Source organism: Plutella xylostella, chromosome 24 (genome assembly GCF_932276165.1).
Source record: "Plutella xylostella chromosome 24, ilPluXylo3.1, whole genome shotgun sequence".
Classification (NCBI taxonomy): Eukaryota; Metazoa; Arthropoda; class Insecta; order Lepidoptera; family Plutellidae; genus Plutella; species Plutella xylostella.
Genome location: NC_064004.1, coordinates 2,191,859 through 2,214,368, shown reverse-complemented (window position 1 = coordinate 2,214,368; position 22,510 = coordinate 2,191,859). Strand labels below are relative to the sequence as shown.

The 22,510-nt window shown below is 40.6% G+C and overlaps 1 protein-coding gene across 1 annotated transcript in view; it reads right to left on the bottom strand.

The window, feature by feature from the left end:
• LOC125490474 (leucine-rich repeat serine/threonine-protein kinase 1-like) overlaps nucleotides 1–22,510 on the bottom strand; it is a 46,981-nt gene that overhangs the window by 3,307 nt on the left and 21,164 nt on the right. The window contains exons 33-55 of the mRNA XM_048629736.1: nucleotides 21,559–21,690; nucleotides 21,131–21,279; nucleotides 20,320–20,501; nucleotides 19,842–19,962; nucleotides 19,239–19,402; nucleotides 18,655–18,768; nucleotides 18,268–18,338; nucleotides 17,584–17,713; nucleotides 16,169–16,268; nucleotides 15,686–15,801; nucleotides 15,477–15,585; nucleotides 14,982–15,139; nucleotides 10,506–10,679; nucleotides 9,973–10,074; nucleotides 9,210–9,380; nucleotides 6,644–6,784; nucleotides 6,092–6,194; nucleotides 5,440–5,549; nucleotides 4,882–5,004; nucleotides 4,235–4,403; nucleotides 3,199–3,327; nucleotides 2,261–2,351; nucleotides 1,135–1,263 (exon numbers count right to left, since the gene is read on the bottom strand). Coding sequence (XP_048485693.1) covers nucleotides 1,135–1,263; nucleotides 2,261–2,351; nucleotides 3,199–3,327; nucleotides 4,235–4,403; nucleotides 4,882–5,004; nucleotides 5,440–5,549; nucleotides 6,092–6,194; nucleotides 6,644–6,784; nucleotides 9,210–9,380; nucleotides 9,973–10,074; nucleotides 10,506–10,679; nucleotides 14,982–15,139; nucleotides 15,477–15,585; nucleotides 15,686–15,801; nucleotides 16,169–16,268; nucleotides 17,584–17,713; nucleotides 18,268–18,338; nucleotides 18,655–18,768; nucleotides 19,239–19,402; nucleotides 19,842–19,962; nucleotides 20,320–20,501; nucleotides 21,131–21,279; nucleotides 21,559–21,690 — 2,988 coding nt within the window. The remainder of the gene's footprint in view (nucleotides 1–1,134; nucleotides 1,264–2,260; nucleotides 2,352–3,198; nucleotides 3,328–4,234; nucleotides 4,404–4,881; nucleotides 5,005–5,439; nucleotides 5,550–6,091; nucleotides 6,195–6,643; nucleotides 6,785–9,209; nucleotides 9,381–9,972; nucleotides 10,075–10,505; nucleotides 10,680–14,981; nucleotides 15,140–15,476; nucleotides 15,586–15,685; nucleotides 15,802–16,168; nucleotides 16,269–17,583; nucleotides 17,714–18,267; nucleotides 18,339–18,654; nucleotides 18,769–19,238; nucleotides 19,403–19,841; nucleotides 19,963–20,319; nucleotides 20,502–21,130; nucleotides 21,280–21,558; nucleotides 21,691–22,510) is intronic.

The following is a 22,510-nucleotide window of genomic DNA, read 5'->3' as shown; positions in this document are numbered from 1 at the left end:
GGGCGAATAGAGCGCTCTTAATCTTTATTTAACTTTCTAATGCAGAGGAAACTTATGGTGAAAATATCGTCAGTTAGTTGCGAAGTGCTCAGTAGCTGTAGCTTATATTGACAGCACCGATCTGAACGGATATCTTAACGAATACCTACTTCATAATAGACGGAAACCGCATAGCAACCCTCTCCAATTAAAGCTTCAAGCTCCTGCACTCACACTGCATTTGTCTAAGGGGCCGTCCATTAATCACGTGAGGCTCAAAGGGGGGGGGGAGGGGGTACTGAAAACCTCACGAAACATCACGATGGGGGAGGGGGGGTTCTCGTTAGACATCACGTGTATTAATTTTTTTTCAAAAATTAGGTACTTCTGAACCGATATTTTGGACGGCGCAAAATTTTAACGATTTGTAGTATGACCTATATTTTTTCTAGTCAAAAATTGCCTTTACATAGACTTCCAAAAAAATACACGTGATCCATGGGGGGGGGGAGGGGAGGTTGGTGCCAAACCTCACCAAATATCACCAGGGGGGAGGGGGGGGTAAAAAAATTAGAAAAACGACCTCACGTGATTAATGGACGGCCCCTAAAGAGAGAGTGACATCTGTACTCGGATCTTGGGTGTTAATATGTATCTGTGTATCAGCTGATATTTATTTATTAATTTATTGGCATCACACAACAGGTACATTACACAACATGCAATAAAAATATATAAGTTCAAGCTTAAAACTAGTAATGCACCCTAATGGTGTGTTGACAGCATGCTAAGTTTCTTTAAAAAAAGTGAACGAATGACTTAAAACTAGTTACAAATTAAACACATAAAAGAATACATGCTATGGTTAAAACACTGATCGAAAATGGCAAAATCAAATAGGTAACATCTAATCTAAGTAATATCCAAGATGTAGCATTTTATTAATTGCGATCTGAAAACGCCGAGACTTACAAATATATCAATATTAAAATTATTGTACACATTATTAAGAAGGTCGCAAATTCTAATTATTGGATCGTGGCGTGATCGGACAGTACTACTTATTGGTGTATAAAAAACATGATATTTTCTTCTTGATATGTATATCAGCTGTTCGATTGGGGTCAGATGTCCGTGTGTGAGATGTCCCCATACCTGCCACATTCTAGAGCCACGGCGACGCGGCTGAGCTGCGGCAGCGGCGCCAGCGCGCTAACGGCGGCCGGGGAGCCCCCGACCAAGTCTTGAACTCGCACTGTCCACTGCAGGGTGCAGGTTGATGATCTGCGAGGATAGATATAAACTATTAGATAAAAATAAAAAAACTAAATTACAAACTATATTCTTCCACCCAAAGGTTGTGATAAAACGCTTTAAGCGATAAGACACCCATTTTTATACTTATATATGTTAGTATATAAGTTTTGTAATTTATTTTGTTTGTGTACAAATAAAGAATCTCTATCTATTCTATCTATAAATATAGTTAGTATAAAAACTAAATTTCCTAATGAAGGTTTGTAACCAAATTTTAAAGCTTCATTCGAAAAGGGCTATTAGGTTACTCCCCGTTCCTACTTGTCAGCTGTCTAGCGTAAATACAATAAGGGTGGATTCGTCCAAACATCACGTTACACGAGAATAACTATACCGGAATTAAAATTATACGCGAGTAAATATCTAGGATAAGTACATTTGCATTCTACCAAGTTATACCATGATTAAATTGAATGAACGAGGAACGAAACTGTAATGCAACTAAAATAAAAATAGCTGCGTTTCAAAGCATGCAATAGAAATGACATGCCAACTTAGTTTGAATGGATTATAAAAGTATGAAATTGTTTATGTTTTAATATTTTATTCGCTGTTGTTATTCTGAGACTTTGCCTTTTAACGTACTTTTGTTTATGTTTTGACAGATGTGTTTATATGTCATTATGACGGTTTTCTAATCAGCTGATGTGCTGCCGCCATTACAAAATTACTCTCGGATAAGCTCGTTACACGGTCAATTTTGGCGGTATAACATTTTATTCTTGGGATAAGCTAGTTATCTTGGTTTCAGGTTTGGTAGAATGCAAAATCCTGCTTACTCGCGAGTAACTGGTACTTTACTCGAGAGTAAAATTTACTCGACGTTGGCCGAATCCGCCCTAAATAAATAAAAAGTAAAAACAAGTTTCTTCATATAAATCACGAACATACAATAAACGCTCCTTGGGAGAAGTCTACGTCCGTCAGTGACTATTGTAGTATGCTGAAAATATGAAGTACTTACGAATACACAGAGAGTCGTCCTGAAGAGTCCCCGATCCACACTTTAGAGCCGACGCGACACATGGACGCCACAGACACCGGCTTGTCATTGTCTGTAATAATGTACACAATTTGTCAATAAAAATAATAATTATACATTAGAACCTAAATTATAAAAATGAGAAAACCTGTTATTCGCTTGAAATATCATATAACAAAATGTAACTTAAATTTGTATTTTGCTGGTTGGTTATACTTAGATAAATTAAAATCAAATCAATTTTACTAATTCAGTAGCTTTCGCTTTCCTGTGGGAATTCGAGAATAAAAAAGTAGCCTAGATCATCCGAAACATTTCAATAATACCTATATTACACGCTGATTATGCTAGAGGCTGCTTATGGATTATGAAATAGTAATGTTCGGTGGTGGTAAGCCCACAGCTCCTCAATAGATACAGGCAATTAATAAGAGATTGCCTACATTCTGTAAGGCAAATTGGTGATCACAACGTGATATGAACACGCTTCTTCCTTCCATTCCATGTTCGATGTAACGTAAGACTGTTTATTGCTTACCTAGCGGCACAATTTACTATGCTATTAGGAGGTAGTTACCAAAGAGCGGTGGTAGCTCAGTACGGTAAGCGCCCGCTTCTCAGGCCAGAGATGCGGGTTCGAATCCACTGAGTATCAATGAGTTCCTTGAATTTAAGTACAATGTATACCATCGCTCTTACGGTGAAGGAAAACATCGTGAGGTATCTTGCATATCTAGCTTTAGCACATCTAGATATGTGAACCCACCAACCCGCAGTGGACCAGCGTGGTGGGAAATGGTCCAAGCTTAGGAAGGCAGTTTAGACATTGGGGATATGCACAAAGGTTCCACTCGAGAGAGCCTGGTGCAGGTACTTACACCCCCACTTTGAATATAATATATTATGAAAGAATACAATACCTAGCGGCATAGTGACAGTATACTGCGTGTCGAAGTGCGCATGCGTGGCGGTGACAGTGTGCACGCGGCCCGCGTCCCCCGCGCCCCACGCCTCCCACCCCGTGTCGCCTGTTTCCGGGTGGATTGTCTCTGTAATAGGAAGATTAGATTTTAGTACATTAGAGTGATAGTGATTTTATACGTAAAAGTTAGCGAAATGTTTGGACGATACGCAGTGGAATCTTACAAACGACCGACAACCGGCTACCTGTAAAAGGTTGTTTTTAAGACTTGTAAGATCTGTAAGGGGGTAGATGAGGAAGGCCCAGGACAGAGTTTTATGACACGCCTTGAGAGAGGCCAGCAGTGGACGATGACGATGATTATGTTAGATATTATTCCAGAACATAGTCAAAGTTGCGGAGAGCAGGCAGGCACTCCGTATGAGCCTTGTTTAATGGGTGTTAACTAAAATTTGTCACATCTATAAAGTGTTTGACATCCAACTGACAGCGTTGAGCATGTGTCTATGTCTTGATGGTAAAGACCCTTAAGTATAACGGCAACAAATCCTCCAATTTCACCAAAACCTACACTACAACACAAACAATTTCATCCATAGCCCAAAAAATACCCACCAAAAGCGAGCCACCCCTGGCTAGCCCTCGTAGCAGCAGAATCTTGTGTATAAAGATACATGATTTCTTGTATAACTTCTACTGTTATAACAATATTAGTCACGATTGCTTTTGTTACAGCTCTCGTATTTGCAGGGACAACACAAAACAAAAGAACGGTGTCTATGACATGTCTCGTCTATGGCTTACGCTGTATTGAACTTTGCTGGCATTTACTCGCTAGCATATAAAATTTTATCGTTTAATCCAATTTTTTATTATACATAACCTCTCAACTTGAGACTACTTTAGTTTATAATTCTGAGGATGACGTAGTGGGTTGTACATTTATAATTTATTCTTACTCATGTTATTTATAAGATTTCCAATGTATGGCTGTTTGTCTTCCCTAACCAATAAAATAAAATAAATCCACGTACCAAAAGCGAGCCACCCCTGGCTAGCCCTAGTAGCAGCAGCGTCCTGTAGGGCGGGCATCTCTGGGGCGGCTGCCACGGACACCAGGGCGGCGGCGGAGGGGCGGGCGGACGGACGGCCGCTCCAGCACTGGCGCATGAGGGCTAGGAACGAGATTGGGGATTGGAGGTCCTGGGGAGAGATTGGTGTGTTAGTGAGAGAAAAAGGATGCAGGTTTGGAATTTACGGTTTCAGATATTTAATGAAAGGAGGTAGAATTTTTTAGAATTTAGAATTTACTTAAATTTAGTTAGAATCGCATTTTACTTTAGAATCGCACCAAATAGCCACATATTACTGAATTTCTACCTCCTTTCATTTTCTCCTTTCGATTTATAAAATAGTATTTGAAATTCTACTTTATAATTAGGAGCGTCAATCTCATCTTTCAAAACAAAATTTGTCAGATTCAACTCTAAAATCAAGTAAAATTCATTCTAACTTTACGAAAATACTTACAATATCAGGTTCACCCAAAAATATCTATGATATTTACGTTTTTTTTTTCAATAATGTTGTTCATGTATGAGCTCTCCTCACTTACGTCACCGTCGTCGCGAACAACGTTAATCCACATTGACAAACATTACACTCGTATCTAAATCCTTACCCTAGCGTTTAGCGCGGGCCTGGCGCCGTCCAGAACGGCCTCCTTCACCGCCTCGTGTCCCTCGAAGGGCTGTCGGAGTGTCAGCACCTCGTACAGAAGCATGCCGAATGAGAAGCAGTCCACCTGGGGAGAGGACAATAGCAATAAATGAGTAAATGGATTTAGATAAGTACAAGTGAAAAATTGTGACCCGCCTGCTAAGTGTGGAGAACATGGAAATAATCCTAGTCTTGGAAGAGCCCCATTTCCTGGTCATGACTATCACATAGACTGTGGAAAGTCTATGTGATAGTCAATCACTATCTCACCGGAGACAATGATAGTTGGGAATGCATCAATATTTTTCTTCTTGGCGTGAGTGAAAGGATTACTTGACAATGGACGGACGTGTACACATACGGAGGCTCCTTTCGCCTCAGAATAACAACATACCTCAATTCAGACTGACTGTCTTGAGACTTTTACCCTTATACTCGTAGATGATGTATAACTTTCAATTAGTGATGTATAACTTATTTTGTTTGATAAATTATTATTAATTATTGTTCAAACCCATACCTTCTCATTATACTCCTCCTCTCCGTTGTAGCGCATGATCTCTGGCGCCATGAACCCCTCGGTGCCGCCGAACCCCTTAGTGCCCGACGGCGGCGCGATGCGGCTTATACCTGTGTGAGAATAGGTGTGAAATGTGACTTGATAAATATTCAGATTTGCGAACATTGCACTTAGTGGTATGCGTGAATATTTAGTTAATGGGAGTTGAATAATAATTATAAATATAAGAAAGCAGTGAGATGCGGCTTATATCTGCATGGGTATAGGAGTGAAATTTTAGCGAGTTGATGAATATTCAGTTTTGCGAACATTGCACTCAACAATGTGTGTATAAAACAATTTATTCAGAGTTGAATCATATAAACATACGGTAGCATTTCATTATAGGATTGAAATTGTGGCTTATACACCTAGTTGGATACGTGATTATAATATTAGATGTTATGTGTTTAGAGCAGTGTTGTCATGAATATTTACAGTGACACACTCTGCACTCATAGTGTAACATGTGTAAATCTTACATGCATCATTGTAGAAAAGTAATACGACAAACTATTAACAAACAAACTAGACTCGTTTGTTTTTTTGTTTAAATATTTTTCTCTTTGTTTTGCGCAGTGAATGAAAATACATTCTATCACATTTCACGCACCGTAGTCGCCCAGTTTGATGTGCACGTTGACGGGGTTGGGGCTGAGCTCGGCGGCCGCGGCCTCCTGCGGCGTCGGCATCGCCCACACCAGGACGTTCTCGGACTGGAAATATAAAATAGTAGCATTATTAAATTGAAAAGATAGTCATGTTGATAAGAGTAATGGAGATATTTTTTTTCCTCTTTTTAATGCGAAGTTAATAATGAAGGCTACAGTCGACGTTTCATGCCAGAATTAACATAGGCTTTTTACAGTAATGCGCGTCTTGCATAGGAAAGCTATATATATAAGCTGTATAAAGTCTTATTAACACTTATAAATCTGGGGCGGTGCTATTGTAAGATATCCCACTAGACTGCTGTTTAGTTCATTCAAACGTAATAATTTGAAAAGCGATCCTACTTAACTCAATATTCATTGGCTGCAAGTACTTTGACTGTTTCAAATCATCACTATATCACTAATAACTAACGGTTCTCTGAGCTCTATTATGACTGTTAAATATGTAATTATAATAATGCACCTTCCTAAAACCCCAAAAAACAAAATACCTTAAGATCCCTATACACAGTCCTGGAAGCATGCAGGTACTCTATAGCCCGAGCCACCTGCAGCACGAGGCGGCGCCCCGCGCGCGCGCCCACCCGGCTCCCCACGCTCCGGTATTGGAGGAGCACGCCGTCTAGGGCTCCCTGGGGAGAGAAAAAAAATATTAAAATTATTTATTTCTGAATATGTTTACAGTATTCTTAAAGTAGGCACTAGAGCGTAAGTACATGTTATTTGTATATGGGGTCAGTGGTGTCCTAAATAGGTTTTTTTAAAAACCTGTAGTAAGGACTAAGTAAAGTAAAAGTAAAAAATGTTTATTTCCTTTAAAAATATACAAGATATGGTGAATGTACTGACCCCCACACTAGGCAATGCCTGTCCCGTGGAGGATAGAGATAATAATTAACCCATTTAAATACGGCTTTACAAGAACATAAAACTTATACAGTGCAATCTTGGATAAATTTGATATATGTTAGAAATTAAAATAAAAAAGTGTGTTTGTGTGTGTGTTTGTGTGTGCGTGTGTGTTTGTGTGTGTGTGTGTGTTTGTGAGTTATGGTGTGTTTGTGTGTTTAGATTACTTTACAAGGAGTGCCAGAAAGTGTGTATGCGGTAAGTGCGAGGAGGTGTGCTGAAATGTGCGCTATTTTAACTGTTTTAATAGACTTTCTGATTCATCATAGGTCCAGCTTATGAGATGATTGGTGATAATTAATTTGGTTTCAAAGGTGGAGCAGTGTTTGAAGTTAAACAAATAGATTAGTTTATTATAAATGAATGGGAATGTATAAAGTCGAAAACGTTGAACAAAGGAAGACTTTACTGACGGTATAGGTAATTTGAAGACTCTCTTTCTATGCATTTCATGATAGTTATCAGAATTTATAGTTTTCTTGTGAACTGAAACAGCCACAAGCTATTAATTCGGTAATAGCTCGAAAACGGTTGGGAATTAGGAAAAAGCATATGATATAAAAGTTTTAGATAATTTTAAGAACTCCATTTCATTAGCTGAAAATATTTCTCTCCGATGCACCGTTTTCGAGATATATGCTTAAAACCAAAAAATCGCACCTTTATCCCCCCTCCTCCCCCCAGCTCATCACCTAGGAGTCAGGACTTTTGGTATGTTAACAACCTAGCCCCCTGAACAAGTTTCTGAAGGAATCGCTTAGTTACCTGCTCACGCACCCTAGATCTCATTTTGAGTGATTTATTGACTGGACTATAAGGGATACGCTGTTGATTGATGAAATGATTGTATGTATTGTAGTGTTTTTTTTAATTTTGTCAATTTTCACATTCGTCGTGCATCATCGATTCATTGTTCATGCGTCATCGAAATTCTGTAAGATTCATTTAGCTGTACAATACTGTACATACGTATCGCAACAGTCTTATTGCTGAGCTATTGCTGGTTAAACGATGAAAATCTTACATAATCAATCAAGCTGCGGCCAATTTATGCATTTTCATTTTGTAATTTTTCACACTCATTGTGTGTTATGGCCTCTTTGTTGTGTCATGGATGAGATTCTTGTAGAATAGTTTTGCTGTATAGTGCACACACAGTCTCATTATTGAGTCATCGTTGATTAAACCAAGAAAATATTAACCAATTTTCGCATTTCCATTCCATCACACTTCACACTCAACCTACCATAGGCGCGAGCGGTGTCAGCAGCGCTCGGGCGCGGCGCACACGGCCCGCAGCGGCACCACGCCGGCGTGGCGCAGCGCCCGCAGCACCCCCAGCTCCTGCCTCAGCGCGCAGTACGCCCTCCAGTTAGGGCGCTGTCTTAGTGTGGTTTGTCATTGTTCACACTTATTGTGAGTTTTCGACTGTTTGTTGTTTTATGGATGAGATTCTTATAGAATCATTCATTTTGCTGTACATACCGTTACGCTTTGGTCAACATTCCTGATACATCGTTGAGTAAACCAAGAAAATATCACAATATTACCAAATTTATGCATTGTCATGTCATCACGTTTCACACTCAACCTACCATAGGCGCCAGCGGGGTCAGCAGAGCCAGCGGCGCGGCGCACACGGCCCGCAGCGGCACCACGCCGGCGTGGCGCAGCGCCCGCAGCACCCCCAGCTCCTGCCTCAGCGCAGTACGCACTCCAGTCAGGGGCTGTCTTAGTGTGGTTTGTCATTTTGTCATTGTTTACACTTATTGCGACGCCCTCCAGTGCATTCTCCAGTGCATATCGTTTTTGCATTTATCACAGTCATTAAGAGTCATAGATTCTTTGTTGTTTTATGGATGAGATTCTTGTAAAATCATTTGCTGTATACAAACCGTAATTAACCCGTTGAGTAATCGTGAATTTAAAAAAGCTACGGCTAATTTTTGCATTTTAATTTTGTCATTTTTCACATTTATTTTTTGATTTACCGACGCTTTGTTGTTTTATGGATAGATTTGTAGAATAGTGTTTCTGTACATACCGTAACGGAGGCATACCGTAATGTGTGCGGAAGTCATCAAAAATATCAACAAGCTGCGTCTAATTTCTGCATTTTCATTTGGCCATATTTCACACTAGACTTACCATAGGCGCCAGCGGCGTCAGCAGAGCCAGCGGCGCGGCGCACACGGCCCGCAGCGGCACCACGCCGGCGTGGCGCAGCGCCCGCAAGACTCCTAGTTCTTGCCTTAGGGCGCAGTACGCGCGGCAAGCGCCCGAGGCAGGGTCACGCTCCCATCGCGAGGCGGCTGCTTGCTGTTGGGAAATGGTTAGTTTTTAGAAGATTTTGAGGTAGTAACGGGGGATACTCGCGTTATTTATATTTACACACATTGCACTCCAACGGGTGGGAAAGATAATTATCATCGTGAGTATCAATTAACTGCGGCGAATTTCAAAAGTCCATTCATTCAGCCAACGGTTTTGTTAGAATCACTACTGCTTAGCGAAGCAGATTTAAGCTTTCGTAGTGTCGTTGGTAGTTTTTCGCGTCTCTACGGATGGTTTAATTTTGATGGATTTTGGCATGGAGATAAATTCAAATTTGAGGTGAGGTGAGGTTAGGTTATAAATAACTTTCAGATCAATAATGTTTTTTATGATTATTCTTCATTATAATATGCACATTTGCACATAATGCACTCTACTATGCATTTTGAGTTTGGAAGCCTCTAGCGTCGGAATGGATAGACCGATTTTGATGAATTTTGCCATGGATCTACATAGGACCTTGTGGATTACCATAAGCTGCTCTCACTTCACTTCGGATGAACCAATTTTGATGAATCACCGATTTTCTAAAACGCAAAAAAAAGCTTTTACATATATTTTTTTTTATTTTACTTACCATATGCTTCCCCCCCTGCTTAGACCCCGGTATGGGCTGCAGCGCCTTGACGGCGACCGCCTGGCCGCGCCACTTGCCGCGGTACACGGTGCCGCGCCCGCCACGCCCCCCGTGACGTCATCATACACCACTGTCGTGCATTGTTATAAACATGTTTGCACATATTGCACTTTACTTCGCATTTTGTCTTTGAAGGAGTGTAGCGTCCGAATGAATAAATCGATTTTGATAAGTTTTGGCGTGGATATAGATAGGATCATGTAGTTTTCTATAAGCTCCTTTTACTCCACATCGGATAAACCAATTTTGATGAACTAGCGCATATTGCACTTTCTATGCATTTTGAGTTTAGAGGCTTCTAGCGTCGGAACGGATAGGCCGATTTTGATGAATTTTGGCAAGGATATAGATACGACCTTTTCGCAACGTTAAGTTACTTTTACTGCATATCGGATGAACCAATTTTGACAAAACACCGATTTTCTAAAAAGCAAAATTTTTACTCCAACAAATTTTTGAAAATATTTACGTACCATGTGCTTCCCCCCCTGCTTAGAGCCTGGTATGGGCTGCAGCGCCTTCACGGCGACCGCCTGGCCGCGCCACTTGCCGCGGTACACGGTCCCGAACGCGCCACGACCGGCCACGCCGCCCACTGTGATGTCGTCCCAGCGCGCGCGCATTGATTCTTCTACGTCGAGGAATAGCTGTATGACAGAATAGAAAAAGACAAATATTAATTATAATTAGCAACTTCGAAATCTATTCTAAAGCTTCCCCGAATTGGCCCAAAGGTACCCATTACACTCCTCACAGCATTTCTGACCTGACCCTTTTGTTACAGTACACTGACGAGCCATAAAAAAGTTAGTACAGTTCTCTCATATTAATAATGCGCATGCAAATCTTCGCAAACTGTAGTATTCCCGGAAACACCCGAATCATTCAATCGTAAGAGCCTTAAACAAAGCACTTGCATTTTGATCCTTGTTCGAAAGATATAGTTGTCAATATCATGTGTACATAATCAAAAACAATTTGAGCGGTCGGTGGCTGTCACCGATCAGTCAATGGTCTCAAGGTCAAGATCAGTATTACTTTTGTGGAATTATAAAGAGCTGCAATTACACATCGTTCTTGTTATTTTTTTCAAATGTGAATTTAATTTCAACTTTAATAATTTTTGACGACGCCATATTATGAGCCACATTTAAGAATAAAATATACGTCACATTGATAGACTTCACTTTGCCAATAAAGCCACACCCAAAAGACCAAGTTTGTAATTGTAATATTATTGTGAATGATCAGCGCTGTAAATACTTTTGAACTGAGATTTTAATGTAAACCTGTGTTTGAAATCCATATTTCTTCTTCTAATATAAACCTTGTGTTATTCAAACCTTATTTCATCCATATTAACAACAGCTTGAGTAAGACATTTGAAAGGTACTGTAACATTTTCGAAGTAAATTTTAATATTATGACAATATTATGAATTATCGACTCAAAGGACAATGGCAGAGTTCTAAGGACGTTTGGTACCCCTATGAAAATGACGGGTTCCGTAATGAAAGTACCATGTTTAGAGAGTCACTGTATAGGTACACAAATAAATAAATTACTAGATTTTTAGAAGCTGGGCGAAATGAGAAAAATGAAGAAAAATAATGTTTAAAAAGTAGTCGTAATGGAACGTAAACATTAATACAGGGAGAATGGAACGTCAAGTGAAGTACAGTGCCACAATCTTATCTGTTCCGGTGGTCAAAATGTGCAACTAACGAGACGTTATTGTCAAACGTCATTTCATACTCTGTGCGTTATTTGAGTTGTCAATTTCAGCGAAGAGGCTGACGCTACGTAAATTTGTTTTGTGATTTTCTGGGTGAAATAATGCCAAAAGCGCTGTAATGTGATGCAAGAAAAGTAGTACTATATATATTGGCTTTTATGCAGGAAGAATAACATATTCAGGCGCCGTTAATTCCGTTTGAAAAATTGGAAGAACGAGTTGCAGCGGCTACAGGTTAGTGTTGCCAAATATGACGAATAATTTTACCCATATACTCCATGTAATTTTATTAAATATTTTCCCGAGAGGCCCGTGCCCCAGCAGTGGGGACGGGATGGGTCGTGATACTCGTGATGAAAAGTATATAATCTTTATTTTTCTTTGATTACAGGTGTGAGGACATGACATGATACTTTAAATCTTAGGCAGTATACCAAGAAGAATTTGTCGCACCTGCAGCGATTTTAGACGAAATAATGATGATTTATGACATGTCATTGTTTTCCACAACCTATCAAGATTTGGCTGAAAGAAATTGCTTTTTGGCAATTAGCCTTTGGAAGGAGACCCGTGCCCCAGCAGTGGGGACGTGATGATGATGATGAATTAACCTTTGCACACTGTCTGAATTTCTTTTAATTGTATGCTCTTGTTTCTATTTACTTTAAAAAATGTTAAATAAAGTGTTCAAAAATAATAATTAATAGTTTTTTTTAAGTCGTATCTCGTTATTCCCATGACCCATATATAATATTACCTATACCATTGTAATCTAGATTTAATCTCCTATATCAGAACTAATTTTATTTCTGTTCGCCGTGGACAAATTTTCCATACAACAAATGTCGTTTGATATATTATATCCTCTTTCATTTACTATCGACCCTATATTTTGATTTATCTATGTATACTTATGAATGTACCTAATTATAACAATAGTTAATAGCAGAAATGCATTGTCGTTTAAACCAGAAATAGGCAAAATTTAATCGATGGCATCACTGGATTCGATCACACTGACGTCGCCACCGGAACAGATAAGATTGTGGCACTATAATGTTTATGCCAAGTACTCTGTGATTTACGTCATAAATGTCTAGGTTGGATCTCAGTATAATGATAAAAATTGACAAACCAGAGCAGAAAAATTGAAATGATAAAAAAATGTGTCATGTCAACAACTAAACGTCAACACCATGTCAACACTTGACTTGAACAACACAAGACTTGCACAAGACGAACAACGTGAATAATAATTTGATAATAATATGTTAGGTATATCAAGTTATTATATGTTTACGTTTAAATAAATACGGGACGTGCAACGTACATAATAAATATAATGATTTTATTAATATACACCATGGAATAATGTTATACTTATCCAACTTCTGAAGTTTTAAATTACCATTCCGCAACAGGGATCTGCTATGCCATTTCGAAATGCTATATGTAAAGTTTCTACTATATGGGTATGCATTTGGCGAGTAATATACTGTTTAAAAGATCATTGTTTTATTTACATAACATAATTTGTATGGAATCAACTTTAGGAATTTTATGTTCCTATTACCTACTCTATTCTATTCACTGTTGGGGTGTAAGTACCTGCACCTGGCTCTCTAGATGTGCTAAATCTAGATAGGTATGCAGGTTTCCTTCACTGTAAGTGTGATGGTATACATTTTAATTAAATTCAAAGAACACATTGGTACATGTCAGCGCCCGGATTCGAACTGCAGAACGCAGTTGCTCTTCTCATATTTGACTTAGGTATTTATCATCCTATGGTTCATAGAAAATATTGTCAGGATTTTGCGTGTTCTTGTTCTGCTACTTCTGCAGGTTCCTGATGAAGAAGTGGGACGGGAGCCTGCCGGGGAGGTGGAACAGGAACCGGGTCTGGTTTTCCCCTTTGTCACATTTGTTCTATATCTTCAGCAGTTTCAGGGGTATTCAAAATATTAAATAATTAGGTTAGGTAATGGAAAATGAAATAACAACTACTATGACAAGATTGACAAGCAAGATTCAGTGTTATTAGATTTAAATATTCAAAAAATATCGATTATAGTGAATCGAATAAAGAGAAAAAGAAAATGGTTTACTAAGGATAAAAGTCTTCAAGACTTAAATATAATGATATTTTATAAACCAAATGTACTAGTTTTGGCACTAATAGTACCAGAACATGTAATTTATTGATAAATAAAATATCTTTTGTATTTAAGATTGTATCGATATTTCTATTCGATTACTTTGTTGCTCGGATTTGCTGGTAATATTCCGAGGGCTGGCATCACAGTTGTTACGTTCCGTTCTCTATATGTTTGTTTTTACGTTCCATTATCCTTAGATTTAAATATTATTCGTTTATATTTTTCTCTTTTCCCCCGACTTCTAAAAATATTGGGGAACTGTACACTCACGAGCAATGAAAAAGTTCCAGTGATATATGGAACGGCAATGGAAGGTGAAACTTTTTCATTACTCGCGAGTGTATATCCTTTCTTCGTAAGTCAGATAGATCCCGTACACACGACACGGCCAGCATATATAAGATAGATAAAGATAAGATAAAGATAAAAATTCTTTATTCGGTACACCACACACCACACAGCACACACCAAAAATCCACAAGAAAGTACACAAAAAAAGAAAATAATAAATAAAAAACCTTATGTAACTTATTAGAAATAGCGGTGTGTGTTATCCAGCACCGAAAAGGCCCGCGCCTCAGCTTACACCGCTTCAAGTGAGGTGGCATCCACCCACCTGACGCGGCACTGATTTTCAGTCGCGTCCTTCCGTGACTATCTCCTATCAACGTGTACAATATAATAATACGGTAATATTATACATAAATATATATGATACTTAAATACCATTAGTATAGTATAGTATATACCCTTTCCACCCTCATATCTCGAAAACTACTCAACCAATTGTCACCAAATTAACACCATTACACAGCTTATTTATCCACCTTTCTATAGACACAGGAAAATCGCCACTCACAGTATCAGTAGCGACGTCGCTAAGGCGTATGTTCCCGTGGGTGCCACAGGTTAGGGTCAAGCCAGTACAGGCGGCTAGCATACATGTCTTTCCACCCTAATATTTCGAAAGCTACCCAAGCAATTTTCACCAAATCAACACCATTACACAGCTTAATTATCCAGATATTCATTCACACTCAATTTTTTCCACTCACAGTATCAGGAGCGACGTCACTAAGCCGCACATTGCCGTGGGTCCCGCAGGTTAGGGTCAAGCCGGTACAAGCGGCCAGCATGCAGCGTTCTTGCGTCCACGCGGTCACGTAGACGCCCTCTCGGGGAGGCCGGTCCACTGAGCCGGCTAGGGATGAGCCTGGAAGTGGTGGGTTGGTATAAGTGAAAGAATAAACGGGACTGTCTCACTATCTGTCTTATAAATCCTATATTGCATATAATATCACTTTTAAGAAGCAACAAAGATCTTGAATTAGAATTTAATTATGAATGTAATGAATGCTCCTGTTCGTGACTGATGTCACCTTATAAGGGCTACCTGAAAACCAGCGCTGTTGCCTAAATGTCTACCGCAGATACTGTCTTTTTGACGCTCTGGCCACCGACATTTTTATACGTTATTCTTTGTTTTGTACTATTTCCTGTATTTAGTTGTTTTCAGTGTGACTAATTAATGTTTCTTCATCTTCACATACCATTAGACTCGCCGCCCACTCCGCTGTCGCCGTCCGAAGCGCGGGACTCCTCTGAAACCCGCACCCTGCGGCGCTCTTCGCCGTTATTGAGCTCCAGACGTTTCAGCGCCTGAAACAATTCATGAAACAATGATGAGGATCACAACTCGCTTTACCGCCATCTATCAGCCCTCCTCAGAACTACCCAACACCGCCATCTATGTGTATACCTGCGGCAACAGGTGGTGCGGGGGCGGCGCGGGCGCGGGGGCGCGCAGGCACGCGGGGCACGGCACCAGGCGGGTGATGAGGCAGCGACCTTCGGAGGTGTGGACGAAGCGGGTGCCTGGTGGAAAATTACTTTATAAATATCTATCGCAGCTTAAAAAAATATTTTCTGGGTGAAAACAACTGGGGACAGCACAGGCAAATAAGTAACCATAGTCATTGTTCATTGTTTCATTGGTAGTTGTGAACCATCAGCTGAGATGCATGCTTCTGACAATCAGAATGACTTCAAATAAAATTAGTAGGTAGAATTAGGGTTAGAATTTACAGAACAGATACAGTTAGGTACTAATACATAAAACTAAAAATGCATAAATATCTTCAAACTAATTTGCCTATAACATGAAAATGGCATCGATCGTCTAAATTTGGATTTAGACTATACCATTGAACTCTTGTAAGGTAATGACAAATACTTTACTGACCTAATGACGGATACCAGTCTTCTAACAACAAGTCCACATGGTCAGTGAACAGAGCTAGCAGCTTCGTCAGAACTTCAGGGTTCGGCTCCACACTTATACTCTGCAACAAAACAAAATTAGGTGTTATACTGGAGTCGTCCAAACTGTTGTAAAAATACTATTTTAAACTACATAAAATTACTGAACTCTTAATAGTAATTATATTTTATTAAATTTTATTTAACAGACGGTTAAACCACAGCTTACAATAAAAGAGACGCGGTTGTTCACCTTCGAAACCGCGGTTCTTATAGTGAACGCTTAATCATCATTAAATTTTCTAATAATCACGATTTAGCGCCATCTGTTGGATGTCTTCGAAACTACGTCGTATCTGGTACTGACAATCCACGACCACAACTACTTCCTACCTGATATCCTGAAAGTGGTAACCCGTCGGTGCGGCGCGCGACGCACACCTCGGCCGGCAGCTCAATCTCAATACACACCGAGTCCCCCGCGCCCCGCCTCGCCCCCGCGCCGGCTGTAACCCCGGGGTATAGCGTAGCTGGTGACGCTACACTGGTTCGTAATCGACGCCGATTATGGTCACTTTATCGCGATTCATCATAAATAAAGCGCTCTTATTTTATCGACGTCGGTCACAAACCCGTGTAACGGCAGCTCTTTAATCGTTATCAACATCGATAAAATCACTGCGCCGTATTTATGGCGAATCGCGATATAGTGACGTTTATTTATGTCGATAACGAACCCGTGTATCATACCTGCTACCGCAACACGGGTACGTTCTCGACGTCCATTATAATCACTATACCCCGATAGCGCCATCTGTTGCCCGCCGTCGGAACTACATCGACTTTTTAGTATTACGTACCTGATATCCAGAAAGTGGCAGTCCGTCGGTGCGGCGCGCGACGCACACCTCGGCCGGCAGTTCAATCTCAATACACGCCGAGTCCCCCGCGCTCAGCTCCGTCCACGCCCCGTCTTGTTGGACGCGGAATTATATCGCACTTGAGGTCGCTTCACGGGTTCGCTATCGACGTCGGGTAAATCACAGCAGTGTATTTATGGCGAATCACGATATAGTGACGTTTATCTACTTTGATAAAAAACCCGTGTAGCGCCTACTGACATTATCGTTCGCAACATACCTGCGGCCGCTACATAGGTTTGTTATCGAGGTAGATAAACGTCACTATATCGCCATTCACCATAAATACAGCGGTGTGATTTTATCGACGTCGATAACGAACCCGTGTAGCAGCAGTAGGTACGATTTCATCCCGGGAGTAGTAAGACGGCGCGTTTAATACAGTCTAATATAGTAAATTTTGTGTTTTCTAGGAACCCCGATTTAGCGCCATCTGTTGGCCGCCGTCGGAACCATATCGATTGTTTAGTTAACACACCTGGTATCCAGAGAGTGGTAATCCGTCCGTGCGGCGCGCGACGCACACCTCGGCCGGCAGTTCAATCTCAATGCACGCCGAGTCCCCCGCGCTCAGCTCCGTCCACGCGCCGTCTTGTTGTACGCGAAATCTGAACACAGAATAAAATCATGTATATTTGTCTATGACTCGCACAGGACCGGTAAAGATGGCGTGATAGGTAAGAGGCTTTTACCCAGCAGTGGGCAGATACGGGCTGATAATGATGGTGATGATTTGTCTGTGGGTTTATCAGGTTTACTTATCTGGCTTTTTACTTGAGCCATTTGTATCGTGTGTACTAGGTCATAAATTATTGTACCACAGCTCTCGCCACCCCTAAAAGTGAAATCGTCCAAGTTTAAGGTCGGATAGCCGCGTGGGAATCAGAATCAGAATCAGCAATCAATATTGCTATAACGTGTAACACATACCTACTAATAGGTTTTATGATACAGGTAAAAACATATACATACATATCTTTACCAAAGTACCAATTCACTATTTAGGTCCTATACCTAGAAGATAGGGGATGACTCAAAACCACGCAACCCCATTAATACGTGCTTTCGCTTTATTCGTTTAATTCTATTACGTATCTTTTGATGCAAGAGTCTTTCTCTTTTCAACAATATTAATACAGTCAATATAATACAAAATACTCACTGCACATGACTATAACCGCCATCAACATCCGTCGCCTGCCCCGGCAGCAACTGGTCCCTCTCCGGCGTCACCTGTCAAGTAAAGTGAAGAAAATCTCTCTTTATTAAAAAAAAAACACTCAACAATTTTAAATTATACTTAAAAACTAGAAGATAAATTCTTAAAAATAGTAATAAAATAAAAAAAATACGCGAAAAAAAATATACATTCTCCATGGTAAAAAAGTCACGTGACCAACAAAGTTTCTATGGAGAAGGAATTTTTATTTTCGTGAATTTTCAAAACTCGTAGAACAAAAGTTGTTCAGCCCCTTTCGGCTTAGTATACCCTTTTTGCAACACCCTGTATTTCGACGACTGTAGTGACATACTTCTGGTTCTACTCTACCTGTCTGATGCTGACGAGTGTCAGCGCGCCGGAGACCAGCTTCATGCCCGTCTGCCACAGCTTCCAGCCCCATTGGAGTTCTAGAGCGGCCGTGGTGGCTTCGTCTAGCTCCATCTGTTGAATGTGAGCATTAATTTTATTAGGAATTTATTATACTTTGTTACGGGTGGTGATAGTTTGCATAAACTATACAAGTTTTGTAGAATGCAATGGGAATCTGGTGGAACTTAACATGAAACCCTTGAAAAATTTATGAAAAAAAAAGCCATAGATACCCCGTCTATTTAGATATGTTGCTCAAAATACTTCCCTATGTGTACTTATCTGTATGTATGAACGCTGGCAGAATACAAATATATCCGCCGGTGTTCCGCAAGCCCACGTCTTATCCTCTCCTATTTAATTTCAACTCCTATATACCAAACGACACTCATGACACTCACATCGTGCTGCGGCGGGTACAATAGGGACGTATATAATGCAATTTTGACGCCAGCAGCGTATCTGCGATTCTGCGTGGAAGGTGTTCCACAAGGAGCTGACTTATGCCCTCTCCTTTTCAATTACAACTCTAATTAACTTACATCATTCTGTGGAGGGTAGGCCTGATTAGCCACACTTTGATGCTGCAGCAGCCGCGTCACCAGCCGCGCCCAGAACCCTCGGGGGATGTATGACAGGAGGAGCAAGCGGCGGAGAGAGCGCCCGCTACAGCGACCCGTGATGGTGATTTGCGGGTGGTCTTCCACTGGAATTGAGGATTATATAATTGATAACAGAGTAGTTTGTAAAAAATTACGTTCATCAGAATGTTTTATATTTATACGATGAATAAAACTCAACTCAAACTCAAAAATTTTTTATTCATAAAAACATTTGACGTTGACTTTGATATGCTAAAATAATAGTTGTTTAATGATTGGATAGTATAGAGGTTACTTAGTGGCTTTGACTGTTGTGCCGGGGAAAGCTGTTCAACCTATGTGTTGGAAGCTGTTAAAATCTACAATCTCAAGTGGCAAATGGGTGGGTCGTATCTGCCGAAGAACAGTATTTTCTGAATGAGAAAATCCAAAGTAAAGTGTTTTAATGTTTATTGGGAGAAGCCTATGGCTAGCGGTGGAAGATTATTATGATGAAAATAATGGTTACGCCGATTACTAATGCAAAACCCTCTATTAACTCACAGATCAAGCTAGGAGACTCGGTCCCGTGCAGTCCACTGTCAGCGGTTGACAGAGTAGTTGAGAAGGCGCGTCGCGGCGTCCCACGGTTGCTGGACGACCAGGTTCGAGTCCTGAGCGGGAGCTGCAAAAAAGAGGCATCGTTTTTTTTACACATTTTTGTCTTTTTGCACCTAAGGATTTATTTTACATAATCAGACTAAGGGTTTAAACAGAGACACTAATCCTTGATCACAAAAAGAAAACTGACGATACAGTTTTTGCATACGTTATGCATCTATCTGAGGGAGTACCTCAGGGCAGTGTAATATCACCGCTCTTGTTCATAATTATTTTCATGAAGTTTATAATTCAAACCCATCGTAGTCTCCATAACGGATTATCCATTTGTTATCTTATTTTAAGATAGATAATAAATATAGCAAATTATTATTGTTACGTCTGAGGAGGCTAACGATAATGATGATAGGTTGGTAGTTACCTGTGGCTCAGCAGGCTCGGCAAGAGGCAGCAGCGGCGGCACCACCAGGGTCCGGCTATCCCACGACAGAGCCAATTCGAACTTGTTCAGCAATGACACGCCGAGGGAATGTGCCTCCTCACCGCCCCCTAACTGAGGGCTGGCTTTGAAGACGTGTGGGAGGTCGTCTATTTTCATTATACCTGGGGAAGAAAAGAAAAGATAGGATTTACTTTAGGAAAAAATAAGTACCTTATATTGTAATAATTGAATGTATTTTTTCAATACGGTAGTCTTAGTTTTGACTTCAACATACGGGATAGGTTTTCCATCGTACTGGATACATAATGTTTCACCGAATAATACGCCTGTCAGAATATTAATACAGCTTTGGTATGTCCCAAACGTTTTACCTATACAGTGAATTGCTCTATAGGATTTTTCTCAAAAATATACTTAGCCCCTGTTTCACAATGTCTGGTTAGTCGCTACCTGTCGGATAAAATACATGCTGTCACTGTCTATAAAATAATAACAGAGAGTGACAGCATGTATTTTATCAGTCAGGTAGCCACTAACCAGACATTGTGAAACAGACCCTTAGTATCTCGGGTCGCCACTTTCAGCGTCAATTAAGCTAATTTTGAAAATAATTTTAGGACAAGAAGCAGTGAATTGCTCTATAGGCTTTTCCAAAAATTTCCTTTATGTCTCTGGTCGCCATTTTTAGCGTCAATGAAGCGAATTATGATGACGAAGATGGTATAGATAGTGGTAATGATAAACATGAAGCTAATTTCAATGAAGAAGATGCTATAGATGACAAACCCACCGTTGCTAGCGAAGGGGTTGATCTCGCGCACGGTGACGACATGCGCCAGCACGTCGCACAGCCACTGCGGCCGCAGGAAGTACAGCTCCTTCAGCGTCGCCGAGTCGTAGTGGAGTAACACTCTCATGCTCATGCTATACAGGGTGTTGCTAAAAGGATATACTAAGCGGAAAGGGTGAAACGCGAATTTCCAAAAGTCGTAGAACAAAAGTTTCTTAGATTGACCCTCTGAGTCACTGAGTTACTTTCGGCTTTTTGAAACACCCTGTATTTTACTCTAGTTGCCATTTTAAGCGTCAATGAAGTTATTTTTGAAGATGATGCTAATGCTATTGGTAATGATGATCAAGATACCAATAATAATGATGAGCATGATGATGATGCTAATGCTATAGATGAAGATAATGAAGACAATGATGATGACAAACCCACCGTTGCTAGCGAAGGGGTTGATCTCGCGCACGGTGACGACATGCGCCAGCACGTCGCACAGCCACTGCGGCCGCAGGAAGTACAGCTCTTTCAGCGTCGCCGAGTCGTAGTGGAGCCACACTCTCATACTCATGGAATATTTCACAAAGTATAGTGAATTGCTCAATAGGTTTTTTCAAATTTTTTCCCGAAAAATAGGGTTTTGTCTTGAATTTAGTACTTTGTGTCTCCGATCGCCATTTTTTGCGTCAATGAAGCAAATTTTTAAAATGATGCCAATGCTATTAGTAATGATGATCAAGATACCAATGATAATAATAATGATGAAACTGATTTTGATAATGAAGTAGCTTTTAGTGATGATGATAAAGCTACCGATGATGATGATGATGATAACAATGACAAACTGATGTGTTTATGGTCATCCTCTATGTAGTCTATGGTCACCTCTTGTCAGACGACTAATAAAATGGCGGCAAACAAGCATATACATATTTCTATTATTTATTATAATCTAAGCTAACCCGCAAATACTTCAATGGCGACGAGGACGGATAAAATTTACGCACCACGGGTAAAAGGTGAATAAGTTTATTTGGCAGGGGGCGAAATAATTAATACAGTATGTGGGCAAGTCTCAAATTGCAAGCGGTGGGCGAGAGATGCGAGTCGATAGGCTCGCGGTTCGCTGCAACTTCGAGGACGGCCGGGGCAGGCGCGGCGGGACCGAGCGACAGGCACGAGACCGGCGCGCGATCAGCTACCGGCGAAGATACCCGAAGAGCAATCGGCCAACATTCTTTCCCTAGACTTCGGATGTGGAACAGCAGGCGGCGAGTGCGACAGGCGCGCCAGGCCGCTGAATCACTAAGAAGGAAAGTTCCGCAGTCATCAACAGCAGGCGGTATGCAGCAGAGGCCGAGGCCCTCGCTGTGCGTGGAGGGAGCA